This window comes from Coregonus lavaretus (assembly GCF_964263955.1).
Source record: "Coregonus lavaretus genome assembly, chromosome: 38".
NCBI classification, from domain to species: domain Eukaryota; kingdom Metazoa; phylum Chordata; class Actinopteri; order Salmoniformes; family Salmonidae; genus Coregonus; species Coregonus lavaretus.
The window spans coordinates 24,504,594-24,523,592 of record NC_140025.1 but is presented as its reverse complement, the minus strand read 5'-3'; the positions used below and the strand labels follow the sequence as shown (position 1 = coordinate 24,523,592).

Here is an 18,999-nt window from a genome sequence, read left to right as displayed (position 1 = left end):
AGAGGAGAACTGGGTGAAAGTGTTGTGGTCAGATGAGACCAAAATGGAGCTCTTTGGCATCAACTCAACTCGCCGTGTTTGGAGGAGGAGGAATGCTGCCTATGACCCCAAGAACACCATCCCCACCATCAAACATGGAGGTGGAAACATTATGCTTTGGGGGTGTTTTTCTGCTAAGGGGACAGGACAACTTCACCGCATCAAAGGGACGATGGACGGGGCCATGTATCGTCAAATCTTGGGTGAGCACCTCCTTCCCTCAGCCAGGGCATTGAAAATGGGTCGTTAATGGGTATTCCAGCATGACAATGACCCAAAACACACGGCCAAGGCAACAAAGGAGTGGCTCAAAAAGAAGCACATTAAGGTTCTGGAGTGGCCTAGCCAGTCTCCAGACCTTAATCCCATAGAAAATCTGTGGAGGGAGCTGAATGTTCGAGTTGCCAAACGTCAGCCTCGAAACCTTAATGACTTGGAGAAGATCTGCAAAGAGGAGTGGGACAAAATCCCTCCTCAGATGTGTGCAAACCTGGTTTTGCCACCAAGTACTAAGTCATGTTTTGCAGAGGGTCTTACTTATTTCCCTCATTAAAATGTAAATCAATTTATAACATTTTTGACATGCATTTTTCTGGATTTTGTTGTTGTTATTCTTTCTCTCACTGTTCAAATAAACCTACCATTAAAATTATAGACTGATCATGTCTTTGTCAGTGGGCAAACGTACAAAATCAGCAGTGGATCAAATATTTTTTTCCCTCACTTTATATACGAAAGAGACAAAAAAATTAAAAAACAGGCTATTTACACGGACACACTACAGAGTATACAACCACACTTCTACGCCATCTTGGATCAAGTTGGTCGTTTGACGTGAAAGGTTCAGCGATTTTAGGATTTTGAAAGTTGGGTAGTATACACCCGGCTTAAGTGCGTATATGAGCATACCTTCACTTAAACTAATAACGCCACATGCCATTGCCCATTCATCCATATGTGTATATTTTTCATAGCTATCTATTTACCACCACAAACCAATGCTGGCATTAAGATTGCACTGAATGAGTTGTATAAGGCCATAAATCAACAGGAAAATGCTCATCCAGATGCAGCGCTCCTAGTGGCCGGGGACTTTAATGCAGGGAAACTTAAATCCGTTCTACCTCATTTCTACCAGCATGTTAAATGTGCAACCAGAGGAAAAAAAAACTCTGGACCACCTTTACTCCACACACAGAGACGCATACAAAGCTCTCCCTCGCCCTCCATTTGGCAAATCTGACCATAACTCTATCCTCCTGATTCCTGCTTATAAGCAAAAACTAAAGCAGGAAGCACCAGTGACTCGGTTAATAAAAAAGTGGTCAGATGACGCAGATGCTAAGCTACAGGACTGTTTTGCTAGCACAGACTGGAACATGTTCTGGGATTCTTCAGATAGCATTGAGGAGTACACCACATCAGTCACTGGCTTCATCAATAAGTGCATCGATGATGTCGTCCCCACAGTGACCGTACGTACATACCCCAACCAGAAGCCATGGATTACAGGAAACATCCGCACTGAGCTAAAGGGTAGAGCTGCCGCTTTCAAGGAGCGGGACTCTAACCCGGACGCTTATAAGAAATCCCGCTATGCCCTCCGACGAACCATCAAACAGGCAAAGAGTCAATACAGGACTAAGATTGAATCGTACTACACTGGCTCTGACGGTCGTCGGATGTGGCAGGGCTTGAAAACTATTACAGACTACAAAGGGAAGCACAGCCGCGAGCTGCCCAGTGACACAAGCCTACCAGACGAGCTAAACCACTTCTATGCTCGCTTCGAGGCAAGCAACACTGAAGCATGCATGAGAGCACCAGCTGTTCCGGATGACTATGTGATCACGCTCTCCGTAGCCGATGTGAGTAAGACTTTTAAGCAGGTCAACATTCACAAGGCCGCAGGGCCAGACGGATTACCAGGACGTGTACTCCGAGCATGTGCTGACCAACTGGCAAGTGTCTTCACTGACATTTTCAACATGTCCCTGACTGAGTCTGTAATACCAACATGTTTCAAGCAGACCACCATAGTCCCCGTGCCCAAGGACTCTAAGATAACCTGCCTAAATGACTACCGACCCGTAGCACTGACGTCTGTAGCCATGAAGTGCTTTGAAAGGCTGGTCATGGCTCACATCAACAGCATTATCCCAGAAACCCTAGACCCACTCCAATTTGCATACCGCCCCAACAGATCCACAGATGATGCAATCTCTATTGCACTCCACACTTCCCTTTCCCACCTGGACAAGAGGAACACCTACGTGAGAATGCTATTCATTGACTACAGCTCAGCATTCAACACCATAGTGCCCTCTAAGCTCATCACTAAGCTAAGGATCCTGGGACTAAACACCTCCCTCTGCAACTGGATCCTGGACTTCCTGACGGGCCGCCCCCAGGTGGTAAGGGTAGGTAACAACACATCTGCCACATTGATCCTCAACACGGGGGCCCCTCAGGGGTGCGTGCTCAGTCCCCTCCTGTACTCCCTGTTCACCCATGACTGCATGGCCAGGCACGACTCCAACACCATCATTAAGTTTGCCGACGACACAACAGTGGTAGGCCTGATCACCGACAACGATGAGACAGCCTATAGGGAGGAGGTCAGAGACCTGGCCGTGTGGTGCCAGGACAACAACCTCTCCCTCAACGTGACCAAGACAAAGGAGATGATTGTGGACTACAGGAAAAAAAAGAGGACTGAGCACGCCCCAATTCTCATTGACAGGGCTGTAGTGGAACAGGTTGAGAGCTTCAAGTTCCTTGGTGTCCACATCACCAACGAACTATCATGGTCCAAACACACCAAGACAGTCGTGAAGAGGGCACGACAAAGCCTATTCCCCCTCAGGAGACTGAAAAGATTTGGCATGGGTCCTCAGATCCTCAAAAAATTCTACAGCTGCACCATCGAGAGCATCCTGACTGGTTGCATCACCGCCTGGTATGGCAAATGCTTGGCCTCCGACCGCAAGGCACTACAGAGGGTAGTGCGTACGGCCCAGTACATCACTTGGGCCAAGCTTCCTGCCATCCAGGACCTCTATACCAGGCGGTGTCAGAGGAAGGCCCTCAAAATTGTCAAAGACTCCAGCCACCCTAGTCATAGACTGTTCTCTCTGCTACCGCACGGCAAGCGGTACCGGAGTGCCAAGTCTAGGTCCAAAAGACTTCTCAACAGCTTCTACCCCCAAGCCATAAGACTCCTGAACAGCTAATCATGGCTACCCGGACTATTTGCACTGCCCCCCCACCCCATCCTTTTACGCTGCTGCTACTCTGTTAATTATTTATGCATAGTCACTTTAACTCTACCCACATGTACATATTACTTCAACTACCTCAACTAGCCGGTGCCCCCGCACATTGACTCTGCACCGGTACCCCCCTGTATATATAGCCTCCCTACTGTTATTATTTTACTTCTGCTCTTTTTTCTCAACACTTTTTTTGTTGTTGTTTTATTTTTACTTCTTTGTTAAAAAGAAATGCACTGTTGGTTAAGGGCTGTATGTAAGCATTTCACTGTAATGTCTGCACCTGTTGTATTCGGCGCATGTGGCCAATACAATTTGATTTGATTTGATTTGATAAAGCACACATACTGTGCCATCCAACAGAAGGGAAATTGGATATAAATATAATCATTAAACTAATATGGTGTGTGCGATTAGCTATCCATTCATTTGTACATGATGTGCAGTACTTTCAGACACAGTGCTATCAAATGTGACTAAATACATTTTAAGAAACCTACATTGAACTAACACGTTAAGCCATCCATCTGTATGGACATAATGTGTGTGTGTGTGTGTGTGTGTGTGTGTGTACATTGGGTCAAATGCTAATAAAGGCAACAACCCAGGATTAGTATAAACGACCCTTCATTTAAAACATCTGAGAACCTCTCCCATCACCAAGCGACACACACACATAGGTGGCATGTATCTTAAATATTCCTATATGCGTGTGTGCGTGGATGCATGCGTGTGAGTGATGATGCGTATGTGTACGTGTATGTGTGTGTGTTCATGCTTATTTGTGTGTGTGTGCTTGAGTGTGTGTGCGCTGCACTGTTAGACTCTGCATTCTGCCTGGATGACTGGTGTTTCGAGGCTAAATGCCCATCTAATAGCCCTTCATTTCGGCTCCACTACAGCAACTGCAAATAATTTAATAACCTTCACTCCTCCTTTCCCCCCACTGTCTGGGAAGGAGCCATTGGTATGTCACGTAGTATAAGGCCAATGAATGTGTGTGTGTGTGTGTGTGTGTGTGTGTGTGTGTGTGTGTGTGTGTGTGTGTGTGTGTGTGTGTGTGTGTGCGCGCGCGAGCCCTCAAGGAAGGGGACCGAGCTCAGATGAAAACAAACAGGTTATACAACCACATTATCATCTTAATAAGGCTAAGGGCAGATATCTCTCTCTTTCAGGCTAATTCCCAAATGGCACTCTATTCCCTTCACAGAGAATAGGGTGCCATTTAGGACAGTCTCAGTTTCTCTTCCCAACTGCCCTGAGTTGACAAAAACACTTGAAGCAGGAACAACTGAGGCAAAAAGTTTCTCTTCGTAAAAATTAAACATAATACTACCCACTGTATCAAATCAAATCAAATTTTATTGGCCACATGCGCCGAATACAACAGGTGCAGACATTACAGTGAAATGCTTACTTACAGCCCTTAACCAACAGTGCATTTATTTTTTATAAAAAAGTAAAATAAAACAACAACAAAAAGGTGTTGAGAAAAAAAGAGCAGAAGTAAAATAAAATAGCAGAGAGAACAGTCTATGACTAGGGTTGCTGGAGTCTTTGACAATTTTGAGGGCCTTCCTCTGACACCGCCTGGTATAGAGGTCCTGGATGGCAGGAAGCTTGGCCCAAGTGATGTACTGGGCCGTACGCACTACCCTCTGTAGTGCCTTGCGGTCGGAGGCCAAGCAGTTGCCATACCAGGCGGTGATGCAACCAGTCAATTTATGATCAATAACATCAAAGGCTGCACTGAAATCTAACTATACAGTTCTAACTATAATTGTATTACCCATATCATTTAACCAAGCATCTGTCATCTGAGTCAATGCAGTACAAGTTGAGTGCCCTTCTCTAAATGCATGCTGAAAGTCATTGTCAAACACAATTCTCTCCATCAGCTTACTAAGAACAGGCAGCAAACTGATTGGGCGGTTGTTAGAGCCAGCAAAGGGTGCTTTATTCTTTTTAGGCAGTGGAATTACGTTAACCTTGCCAGGCAACTGTGACTCAGAATCGATCTTCACCCTCCAATCAGATGTCCCGAGACTGGCTAACCTGGCCAAGCTGCTGTTTTGTGACTGGCTATTTTGAGACCAGACCAGAACAGAGTGCACTTTGCCTGGCTGTCAGAGAGTGGTTTGGTCCCAAATGGCACCCTATTCCCTATTCTTTGATCTAGACATAATAGAGAGTGTATAAATTGTATGTGTCTTTGTGAAAAGGGTAGCATGTGGGTGAGAGCATTTATGTGCGTTGTGTGACCATACATCAAACAAAGGTGTCTGTTCCTTACTAGATAAAAGCTACATCAAGGTGTGCCTGGGGCTTGTCTAGTGCTAGTGCTGCTGACCCCGGACCACATATGTTCCTGGAGTCAGTGGTTCAAACCCTCATTCCACCACCGACTTTCTCTGCTACATCCTACATATCTAACCGTAATCTGTTAATAAAACTTGAAAACACCTTAATAAATAATAAATTAAAGGTGCATCAAGACTGCACCTCATGTCTGCTTATAGCTCTCTTATTGAATGTCATGGAAGTGAGGCTGTCTAATGGTAACTTATACATAGTGCTGAAATAAGAATTATCTTCTGACTGTGACCTTTTGAACTCTGACTAACAAACTTAGCATTTTGAGCTACAGTAGCTAGGTGGAAGCTTCCTTTACATTTTCCTGCTCCCTCTTGTACTGTTTGGGAATGCATTATTGACATCCTATACCTGCATATGGTGTCTCAGTTAAGCACATCACAACTCTGCAGTATAAGGGGAAATAAGGAAGGGAAATTGGGTGCGTGGGGGGGCGAGAAAGACTGGGGGGACAAGTGGGGAAATTGTGACTTACCTCGACCAGCTTGTTGGCGTGCTCGCGGAACACCTGCGCATACTCCTTGACCTCCTTCTCATTGCCACTCTTGGCCGCCTCGATGAGCACCAGCAGCGGCACGTTGGTCTCCAGGAACGAGTCTGAGATGTGGTCCATCACTGCCTTCCTCAACTGGAGAGAGAGGGACAGAGACGGAGTGTGTTTAACTTTGTGTTTACTAAGTGTATAACATATTTATTATTGAATTGAGAGCGGGGGGCAGAGAGAGAGAGAGAGCGAGGGGGAGATGTGGGAGGGGAAAAGGGAGAGCAATAGAGAGAGAAAGAGAGAGTGAGAGACAGAGAGATGGGGGGGGGGGGGGGGTGAGGAAATGGAAACAGAGGATCAGCAGCAGCAGGGGGATGTAAAATGGCTGCCCGCAAGGTGTCATTTTCCCCATGAGACCTTTTACGAGGGCAGCACTTTCCTTTTAGCCTGTAAGTTCCGGCTAGAGAACGTTGCCGGGCGTCCTCTTTAGCATATGCATCATATTGCATATCAACCCGCAAGGTGCAACAAACATAACCACCAACACTTGATAGATAGTGCAGAAACTATTATAAAGGATTAATTGCATGAAAAAATATTTGTGGAAATATACAATAGTTATTTGTTTAGATAGAGTCAAGGATGTGTTTTGTATAATTATACATTTTCCCCATGAGACCTTTTACGAGGGCAGCACTTTGCGACTTAAATATTTGTTTCTGAAATCATTTTGCCAAACTGGCAAGGGACACAGTCTTTTTCCCTGCTAAATGGACACTGATGGTATTCACAGTCTCTTCATATCGGACAGTGTAACAGACTAGTAGGAATAGAGTCAGTACAATGACAGTAGACAGGTGCTTTATCTTACTAAGAGAAGGACTTGGGCATATGGACCCTTGGAGACTAACAGAGGCAAGCAAGCAAACACACACACACACACACTCCCATCCAGTCAAATGTCTTTGGAGTAGCGGTTCAAAGGAGTCAATTGACTAATCTTGTGAAGTTTAATTTCACGACTATCAAACTGAAGCCATTTGAATGAATGAGCAACTACTGTGGGGACTTCACTTTAGTTTCTGATGCCATCATTCATAATTAGGCTATAAAGAAAACATTATTGCACCACGTTCCTGGTGTTAAAGAACAAAAGATTTAGAGGGGCAGCGAGGGAGATACGGGGGTGCCGGAGATTGACAAGGGCGTTTGGCTCCTAACCAGCAATAATCATCAGTCAGTCAAGCACGTTCACACACGCACGCACGCGTGCACGCACACACACATCAGTCAGTGAAACACACTCACCCCTCCACCGACCAATTAAAATCTTAACTGCCAAGCCACAGCGGAGGGACAGTAATGATGAATTATGGCTTGCGGAGGTTTAATCCATCACGCTGGTTCTTTGAGTGGAGACTAGGAGTCTGCCTCCAAATGTGATATTTTAATACACTACTTTTGGCCAGAGCCCTATGGACCATGGTCAAAAGTAGTGCACAACATAGGGAATAGGGATCCATTTGGGAGACAGATTAGGAGCCGGCCAAGAGCTGTAGGACATGACAGGCCTACATAAGCAACCCAGCTATAGCCAAAATCCTGTGCTGTGTTCAATAGATGGGAAATATTTTAACACTACAACCACCTTTCCTTTCAGCCTATAAGTACCGGCTAGAGAACGTTGCCGGGCGTCCTCTTTAGCATATGCATCATATTGCATATCAACCCGCAAGGTGCAACAAACATAAGCACCAACACTTGATAGATAGTGCAGAAACTATTATAAAGGATTAATTGCATGAAAAAATATTTGTGGAAATATACAATAGTTATTTGTTTAGATAGAGTCAAGGATGTGTTTTGTATAATTATACAAAGTTCTAGAAAAAATGTAGGCCTATAGCCTATTTTTGTTTCCCTTACAATAAAAACATTACAGTACAATCCATTTGATCAACTTTATTTGTAGATTTGATTGGTAATAGAGTTATAGTAATTAATAAAGTCCAGTTATAGCTTCTTTTGACAAAGTAGAAATTAAAAATATAATAATAATATAACCAGTCAGGTCACAAGTGAAATTATTTGCCGTATTTCTAAATAAAAACAACAGTGGATGAACAATTGTAAAGGATGAATTTAATAAATAAATATCATATTCTAATTTGAAGTTAATGATGTTACTAGTTTTTGCTTAGTAGCCAGAGAAATGCTGCCGCGCGAGTGGTCATGTGCTGAATGCATGTACAGCATGGATATTCTTCAAAAAAGTGAAATTTGGAAATAGAGCTGCACCTCTTGAATTATGAGATTTATTTGGCAAAGGTAAGTGTAATAGAAACTGCTGAATATGTTATTTCTGATACTATATAGAAATCAAAATGGTATACCTGGATGTGACTCTGAAGGAGGATTTGATAAAGTGATGATCCTTTCCCTGCATCTGTAAATTTCAAGATCCATCTCTTCATGTACAATTTGACAACTGATAGGCCTAATAGATTATTGTCAATTTAATCTTGTCTACACTACTGGTCAAAAGTTTTAGAACATCTACTCATTCAAGTGTTTTTCTTGATTAATTACTATTTTCTACATTGTAGAATAATAGTGAAGACATCAAAACTAGGAAATAACACATATGGAATCATGTAGTAACCCAAAAAGTGTTAAACAAATCAAAATACATTTTATATTTGAGATTCTTCAAATAGCCACCCTTTGCTTTGTTGACAGCTTTGCACACTTTTTACAAAGTAAAACGTAAAAGAGAATGCTATCAACCCGCAAGGCGCGCGGTCAAATTATTAACATGAGTGCCAATGCTGATAAATAGGCATAACACAAACTCATCATTACACTATTGTTGTTCTAAATTCAATCAACCTCTTCACCCTGCTTATCATTCAGTTAGGCCTAATTTAAATTTGATTGTGAAGTAACTTCCACAATTATCGCCCATCCATCCATTTGTCATTCATTCAGTGTGCTGGCATCGTTTGCTTCACCGGATAGAGTCAAGGATATGTTTCACATTATTCTAAAGGCCTACTGCAACATGTAGCATGTTTTAGTTTCCCTTACAATAAATGTGATTACTAATAGAGTTATAGTAAATAAAACAGTCCCATAACAGCTTATTACAAAGAAAAACATAAAAAATAATGGTATCAACCCCCAAAGTGTACGGTCAAATGATTTGCTGCTGATAAATAGGCATACCACAAACTCATCATTTCACTATTGTCTTTCTAAATTAAATCAACCACTTCACCTTCCTTATCATTCAGTTAGGCCTAATTCAAATTCAATTGTGAAGTAAGGTGCACAATCATCGCCCATTCATCCATTTGTCATTCATTCAGTGAGGAGAGAGAGATGCATTAGCGCCTGGCTGGGTACCCACATCCTACAGCACATAGTCTTTGGCGGATTAGATTAGGAATAGGTGTGAAAAAAAACAGGTAAAAAGCCTCGAAATACTTTTCTGTTTGTGATTTCAAAATTCTGACAAATGAGCAGTGTAAAATACAAACATTTAGGGAAAGTCAGGGTAAGAGCAGGACATAGCTTTTTTGGGGGGCAGATTATATTTATTTATAAAATCAAACATCAGTGGCCATTGACCTATGGTGGTTCTAGTGTCCCATGAGAAGATCAGATTTGGTTTCACGTTGCACAACTTTTTGCTACATCGTGCCCTACTGCATATGGTCTAAAACCCAGAGCTGCATACTTGTGAGTGAGTGAGTGAGTGCTGAAACACGGCCTTGTGTTAGAGGAAAAGAGTAGGAAAGAGACTTCTTCCGTATTGCAATCAGTGTGCCATGTTCATTTGGGTTGCGGGGTACCTGAGCATGAAATTTGGGGAGAGATGGGAGCACACTCCTAGTTAATGATCCATCTCCCCCTGTGCCAATAATCTAATCTATGACTTTTAATGAACTCTAGCCTCCTCGTTAATAGCCTTTAATAAGTGTTTTTGGTTAATAGGTCTTTTCCCATTGTCACTGTGCTATAGGCTTGAGTCTGATTGAATATATTTCTCATCATTTATCTGTATATAAACTATACAAAATATGTATGATATTGGAATAAACATACTTTGCCATATATATATATATATATATATATATATATATATATATATATATATATATATATATATATATATATATAGAGGACTGAAAAGGGAGAATTTCCATTGAAAATTAGGTCAGCAATACATTTAATTTGTGTCCAGGAAACCACCACTTGATGTCTAAAAGTGATGTTGATGTGTTTGACTGAGACTGAAGGGATGATACAGTAGAGTGATTTTCCTCCTCTGTCTCTCCTTCTCTCCTCTCTGCACCATCAGCATTCCAATGGCCGAACCCCACAGGACTCCCTCTTAAATCTTCCAGCCATCTCTCTCTCTCTCTCTCTCTCTCTCTCTCTCTCTCTCTCTCTCTCTCTCTCTCTCTCTCTCTCTCTCTCTCTCTCTCTCTCTCTCTCTCTCGTTCTTTGTAGGGTTAATTTTCTAAGTTTACCAGTAAACTACCAGAATTTTGGTAACTTTCAAGTTTTGGGGGAATTTATCACAAGACAACTAGTGTCCTTTTGGGGTACTTCAGATTATCACAGGTGTCTGAAATTATCTCTGGCCCTCTGTGTGGCCTTATCACATGTAAAATACATCAAATAAATATTTTTTTATTTTTTTTTATTGAATGACAAAGCTGTAAACATTATCCTAAATATAAACCATCAACTTAGTGAATAGCATTGGTGTTTACTATAAGGGTTTCCGCATGAAATATCCTTTTTTTTTTTACACACTTGTATTTATTTGACTATGTCAATATGTCTTTGTTGTTAATGTTTTGTCACCAAACTGGTGGCAGTTGTGAAAAAAGTCAATAATTGGAAAAGTTACAGAGTTTGTTGAAAATAATGGTATTGTGGATTAGATGTTTTTCTCATTATTAAGGTATTTTCTCTTGAACCATATCATCTATCCACTAGAAACTCATGGACAACACAGATATAAAAAATGAATACCATACATGAATATATATTTTAAAAGTTATTCGAGTATAAATGACCAAAGTTACAATAGATTACCAAAAGTACTGAATGTCTCTCTCTCTCTCCCCCTCCCCCCGGTCTCTCTCTCTCTCCTCTGCACTCTCTTTCAATCCAACCCTCCTTCTGTATTTCACTACCACTCTTACTCATAAGTTATTTGGAGCAGACACTATAACTGCACTACTACTCCACTACTACTCTACTACTCTAGTACTAATTATACTCTACTAGTGTGATTGCCAAAATGACGGTGTACTGTATATCTTTATCACTGTACATTTGGATAATTCAAGTAATATATCACGTATGGTATCATATTGTGTGGTCGCATGGTATCACCATAGAGATTAGTTGGTGTTGGAAGTTATGTTGGAATAAAAGCCAGTGTTAGAGTCATTGGACTAGGCTGACTCTATTGTACTGTACCGTGCTGGCTCGGATATATTTTCATTTTCATATAGTCTTTTCCAGCATCAACTATGGTACAGCTATCTTGGACTCGGTTCAGTATTGTGAAAAGGTTATTGGTCCATCAGCCACCTTTGATCTATGTCCTGATGTCATATCATCATATGAAATGGATGACACTGATAAAACACAATTGCAGTGACTCCAGTCTGCCTTCCCTTGAATACTATGATGTCTATTGTGTAGTAGATGGAATCTGAGCTAGAGTCATGTAATCTTGCTGGTAAATTGGAAATAAAAAGAGTGTGCCTCTGATTTCTCCTCCTCAGACTATGAAAACAGCGAGTGGAAAATTGGAAACACCAAAAAGAGAGAATGAGTGCTTAAGCTCAAATTGCTTTGAGCGTCTCCCAAAAAGTTTGACGGATTATGAAATACCTGTTCTCTCCCTCTCCTCTCCTATCCTCCCTCTCTGTCTAATCCTCTACCTCTGTTCTTTCTTGTCAGCCACACATCGAGTTAGAAGCCCAGTTAAACCCGCTACGATTCACACCATATTCTAACGCTCGATAAAAGCGTTGAAAGGAATGCTGTGAAATAATTTGGATGGCATATTTAGTTAACCAACAAACCTGGGCAAGATGAATATCTGTTCGGCTGTTTGCCGATAAGCAGAGGGCCGTGTGATCTTCAAAGATGGAGATTAGCGTTTGCTTTGCAAATTTGCTTTTTTAATGGTGGAGGGAAACTGTGTTTTTTTAGGGATTAGACACCTGCTCTGACACAACAAAACAGATGTCTGAGGGAGAGAACTGTCGCAAAGATCCCCTGTGTGTGTTTGTGTGTGTGTGTACTGTATGTGTGTGAGAGAGAGTGTGTGTGTGTCTCTTCAATGCGATGCAGAATGTTTGACTCATCAGTGTTACGTAAGAGGCCAGTGTGAGGAATGCAGATTTTTACTTTGCCGGTGATTTACTGTACCGTCCCAACCCCACCCAAACCCCTAACCCTACCCCTGTTCCCCATTTGTTTTACGACAAGATAAATAAAGTACATCAAAAAAGCTCAAAAACAAATATGCAATTATAAGGAAGAAAATAGAGAATCCAAATATGAAAGGGAAAACATTGGCAGGGTGGTTTGGAGTCGTATTCCCCCGTTCCTCCAGCTCACTTGTGATTCCATGCAGATAGCAGGAGCTGAATGTGTGTGTGTGTGTGTGTGTGTGTGTGTGTGTGTGTGTGTGTGTGTGTGCACGTGCCGAGGGGGTCAGCGGCAGAAAGTTTCTTATTAAAATGTCAAGAGCAATCACATGTATAAATGTCCGGGGCACCACAGAGAGAGGCAAAACAGCTTGTGCAAATCAAAATGAAGTAATAGCGCTCATATTTGATATCAGGGAACTGCGGTAGGAGGATCGGACGAGGGAAGGGGGGGATGAGAAATGAGAGAGGAGGAGGATTTTTATTTTATTTATTACGATTCCCATTAGCCGACGCCAATGGCGACAGCTAGTCTTACTTGGGTCCGACACATAACGAAAAAAAAAAAAAAACACAGACAAAACACAGACAATAGACATACATATAAAAACATTAACATGTAGTGTGTGTGCATCTGTCAGTTACACATACATGTCAGTATATACACACAACAACTAGGTCACAAGGGGGAGAGTTGTTGTGCCGTGAGGTGTTGCTGTCACGGTTTCGGCCGAGGCTGCTCCTCCTCCTTGTTCGGGCAGGTTTCGGCGGTCGTCGTCCCCTAGCTGCCACCGATCTATGTTTCATGTTCGTTTGGTTTTGTCTTGATGTTGTACACCTGTGTCTAGTTAGTCCTCGTTAGTGTCCTATTTAGTTCTCGTTGTGTGTGTATGGTGTTGTGTGTGATTGCTCCTCTGTTTGGTGTTCTGAGCTACGTATCCTCCCTCCGTTGTTTGGAGAGGTTTTCGCACATGTTAGTGCGCCTTTTGTTTGACGCCTGTGTGCACCTTTATTTTGCCTCCGGGCTTATTGTTCTCGTGTACTACGTGAATAACTCACTAAAGTCTTTTGGACTTAGCTTCTGCGTCCTGCGCTTGATTCCAGCACCACACCCACCTTCAGCACCCCTGACAGTTCCATGCACTCATGGCTGTATAATACTCTGTAAAATGATCTGTATAATACTGTATGTGTCCTTGAATTTGTTCTGGTACTGGGGACTGTGAAAAGACCTCTCTTACATAACACTGATTAGTCAAACATTCTGCATCGCATTGAAGAGACACACACACACTCTCTCTCACACACACATGCACGCATGTCTGGTGGGGTAAGTGTGTGTGTCAGTGCTGTGTGTAAGTTAACTATGCAAACAATTTGTAATTTCGAATACATTACTGTTTCTCATAAAAACGTGGTGGTCAGTCTTTCCTCAACTCTTAGCTGAGAGACTGGCATGCATAGTATTAATATTAGCCCTATAATTACAATGAAGAGCAAGACGTGCCACTCTGTTCTGGGACAGCTGCAGCTTGACTAGGTCTTTCTTTGCAGCACTTGACCTTATAACTGGACAATAATCAAGATAAGATACAACTAGAGCCTGCAGGACTTGCTTTGTGGAGTATGGTGTCAAAAAAGCAGAGCATCTCTTTATTATGGACAGACCTCTCCCCATCTTTATAACCATTCGTCTATATGTTTTGACCATGACAGTTTAAAAGCTAAGGTAACACCAAGTAATTTAGTCTCCTCAACGTGTTCAACGGCCACACCATTCATTACCAGATTCAGCTGAGGTCTAGAACGTAGAGAATGATTTGTACCAAATAAAATGCTCTTAGTTTTAAAGATGTTCAGGACCAATTTATTACTGGCCTCCTATTCCCAAACTGATTGCAACTCTTTGTTAAGGGTTTCAGTGACTTCGTTAGCTGTGGTTGCTGACGAGTATATGGTTGAATCATCAGCATACATGGATACACACGCTTTGTTTAACACATGTGGCAGGTCATTAGTAAAAATAGAAAAGAGTAGAGGGCCTAGAGAGCTGCCCCGCGGTGCACTACACTTTACAAGTTTGACATTAGAGAAGCTTCCATTAAAGAAAACCCTCTGAGTTATATTAGATACAGTGGCTTGCGAAAGTATTCACCCCCCTTGGCATTTTTCCTATTTTGATGCCTTACAACCTAGAATTAAAATATATTTTTTGGGGGGTTTGTATCATTTGATTCCCCTATCTGAAGAATCCCAGAACATGTTCCATTCTGTGCTAGCAAAACAGTCCTGTAGCTTAGCATCTGCGTCATCTGACCACTTTTTTATTAACCGAGTCACTGGTGCTTCCTGCTTTAGTTTTTGCTTAAAAGCAGGAATCAGGAGGATAGAGTTATGGTCAGATTTGCCAAATGGAGGGCGAGGGAGAGCTTTGTATGCGTCTCTGTGTGTGGAGTAAAGGTGGTCTAGAGTTTTTTTTCCTCTGGTTGCACATTTAACATGCTGGTAGAAATTAGGTAGAACGGATTTAAGCTTCCCTGCATTAAAGTCCCCGGCCACTAGGAGCGCTGCCTCTGGATGAGCGTTTTCCTGTTGACTTATGGCCTTATACAGCTCATTCAGTGCAATCTTAATGCCAGCATTGGTTTGTGGTGGTAAATAGACAGCTATGAAAAATATAGATGAAAACTCTCTTGGTAAATAGTGTGGTCTACAGCTTATCATAAGATACTCTACCTCAGGCGAGCAAAACCTTGAGACTTCTTTAGTATTTGATTTTGTGCACCAGCTGTTGTTTACAAATATACACAGACCGCCACCCCTTGTCTTACCGGAGTCAGCCGTTCTATCCTGCCGATGTAGCGTATAGCCCGCTAGCTGTATGTTATCCATGTCGTCGTTCAGCCACGACTCGGTGAAACATAAGATATTACCGTTTTTAATGTCCCGTTGGTAGGATAACCGGTCATCCAATTTATTTTCCAATGATTGAAGATTGGCTAATAGGATTGATGGGAGCGGCAGTTTACTCGCTCGCCGTCGGATCCTTACAAGGCACCCCGACCTACGTCCACGAGATCTCTGTCTCTTCCTCATGCGAATGATGGGGATTTGGGCCTTGTCGGGTGTATGTAGGATATCCTTCGCGGCCGCCTTGTTAAAGAAAACGTATTCGTCCAATACGAGGTGAGTAATCGCTGTCCTGACATCCAGAAGCTCTTTTGGGTTATAAGAGACAATGGCAGAAACATTATGTACAAAATAAATTACAAATAATGCGGAAAAACACACATAATAGTACAATTGGTTAGAGGGCTGTAAAACGGCAGCCATCTTCTCCGGCGCCATTCTTCCTGCACACACCACTATTCCGTTATTTATTTTTTAGAATTTTTTGAAAAAAGTTTTTTTTTTTTCATTTCACGTCACCAATTTGGAGTATTTTGTGTATGTCCATTACAGGAAATGCAAATAGAAATCCATTTAAATTACAGGTTGTAATGCAACAAAATAGAAAAACTGCCAAGGGGGAAGAATACTTTTGCAAGACACTGTAGATAGCTCTGAATCCAAGCGATCGAAAAGCCATAACACATACACTACTGGTCAAAAGTATCAGAACACCTACTCATTCAAGTTTTTTTCTTTATATTTACTATTTTCAATATTGTAGAATAATAGTGAAGACATCAAAACTATGAAATAACACATATGGAATCATGTAGTAACCAAAAAAGTGTTAAACAAATCAAAATTAATGTTATATTTGAGATTCTTCAAAAAGCCACCCTTTGCCTTGATGACAGCTTTGCACACTCTTTGTTTAACACTTTTTTGGTTACTACATGATTCCATATGTGTTATTTCATAGTTTTGACGTCTTCACTATTATTTTACGGGCGGCAGGTAGCTTAGTGGGTAAGAGCATTGTGCCAGCAACCGGAATGTCGCTGGTTCTAATCCCCAAGCCGACTAGGTGAAAAATCTGTCGATGTGCCCTTAAGCAAGGCACTTAACCATGATTGCTCATGTAAGTTGCTCTGGATAAGAGCGTCTGCTAAAATAAAAAAATTGAAAATAGTCACAATAAAGAAAAACCCTTGAATGAGTAGGTGTTCTATAACTTTTGACCAGTAGTGTACATTTTCTCAACAACAGGTTATGGTCAATAATATCAAAGGCTGCACTGAAATCTAACAGTACAGCTCCCACAATCTTCTTATTATCAATTCCTTTCAACCAATCATGTTGAGTGCCCTACTCTATAAGCATGCTGTTAATTTATTTATGGAGAAATGGTCCTCTGTGGTCCTCTGTAGCTCAGCTGGTAGAGCACGGTGCTTGTAAAGCCAGGGTAGTGAGTTCGATCCCCGGGACCACCCATACACAAAAATGTATGCATGCATGACTGTAAGTCGTTTTGGATAACAGCGTCTGCTAAATGGCATTATTATTAAATAGCACTGTATGTGGTCAAACATATTTTTTTCAACAGTTTGCTAAGAGCTGGCAGCAAGCTGATAGGTCTGCTGTTAGAACCAGTAAAGTCTGCTCTACCACTCTTTGGTAGCGGAATGACTTTGGCTTCATCCACATAAGAGTCACAGCAAAATCCTTTGTATTGTTGTGGGAACTCTTATATACTATTTTAGGTCCAGCTTTTGGAACTTTGGCTCTCCTGGATATGGCCACAATATTGTGATCACTGCATCCAATTGGTACGGATACAGTTTTAGAACAAATTCTATAGTATTACTAAAAATGTGATCAATACATGTGAATGATCTTGTTCCTGTAGTGTTTGTAAACAGCCTGGTAGGTTGATTAATAACCTGAACCAGATTATAGGCACTGGTTTCAGTGAGAAGCTTCATCTTGAGCAGAAAATTTGATGAAAACCAGTATTTATTAAGGTCCCCAAGAAAGTAGACCTCTCTGTCTACATCACATACACTATCAGTCATTTCACACACATTATTTAGATACCGACTGTTAGCACTTGCTGGCCTATAGCAACACATTTTACATTACATTTACATTTTAGTCATTTAGCAGACACTCTTATCCAGAGCGACTTACAGTTAGTGAATGCATACATGCTTTTTTGTTTGTTTTATTTATATTTATAAAAAAAAAAGAAAAAAAAAAGAATCATGCTGGCCCCCCGTGGGAAACGAACCCACATCCCTGCCGGCGAAACCCTCCCCTACCTTGGACGACGCTGTACCAATTGTGCACCGTTCATGGGTCTCCCGGTCACAGCCGGCTGCGACAAAGCCTGGACTCTAACCATGATCTCTAGTGGCACAGCTAGCACTGCGATGCAGTGCCTTAGACCAATGCGCCACTCGGGAGTCAACACCTCAAAATAATAGGCTTTAGATGAGGCAGGTGAACCTGCAACCACAAAACTTAAATAACACTTGACATGAGATCTTCGCTAAGCATTACAGGGATATGGCTCTGAATAAGCATGAATCATTCCTGAGGAGAAGGGACCTGGTGGAAGAGCATTCCATGATGACATGGCTCTATACAGTACATAACTGAGCGATGGATTCCATCTGTTTTTGATTTGGGTACTGTGAATAAACCCATAGTGGCGTGTCTGGTGGGGTATGTATGTCTGTTTGAAGTGTAGGCAAATAGATTATACAAGTGATTAGGTCTTCTCAACACACAACTGTTTCTTAAAAAGAAGAGAAGTAGTCAATTTCTCCTCAACCATGAAATACTATCATGCATGTCTTTCCTTGCTGCACCTGGCCATATTACCGGACAGTAATAAAGATGGGAAAGAATCAGAGCCTGAACAACTGAAAAACGCAGAACATCTTTTTATAACAGACCTACCTCTCCCCATCTTCACAGCAACTTTGTCAATATGACTTGATCATGATAACTGGCCATCCAATGTTACTCCTAGGAGTTCAACTTCTTCAACTTGTTCAAATGCATAACTCTAGTTGAGGTTTACTGTAGGTCTAAGATGATTTGAACCAAATCCAATCCTTTAGCTTTTAGATGTATTTAAGATCTATTTATTGTTAATTACCCATTCTGACATTGACTGTAACTCCTTGAGTCTCAGTGAGCTCACTGGCTGTAGGTGCTGATTTGTAGAGTGTGCAATCATCAGCATACATTGTCATTTTAGCTCCTTGTAAGACAAGTGGCATAATTTGTACAAATAGAGAAGATTAACAGCCCAAGGTAAAAAGTGTGGCAATAAAAAAAAAGTGTGGGCTTGAAGATAACCACCCAATGAGGACACTGGAAAGCCTTGGTTCGAATGTGTCTGCCTCTGCAGTCTTTCTAGAAAGGTGTTTATGGTAAATTGACCCACTGGCTAGTTACTATAGCAGCT

General features: G+C 41.7%; 1 protein-coding gene across 1 annotated transcript in view; it reads right to left on the bottom strand.

The window, feature by feature from the left end:
- Nucleotides 1-18,999, bottom strand: part of LOC311112052 (catenin alpha-2) — a gene marked incomplete at its 5' end in the record, with an annotated part of 151,874 nt that overhangs the window by 117,843 nt on the left and 15,032 nt on the right. The window contains one exon of the mRNA XM_084155029.1: nucleotides 6,160-6,312. Within this exon, the coding sequence (XP_084011155.1) occupies nucleotides 6,160-6,312 (153 nt within the window). The remainder of the gene's footprint in view (nucleotides 1-6,159; nucleotides 6,313-18,999) is intronic.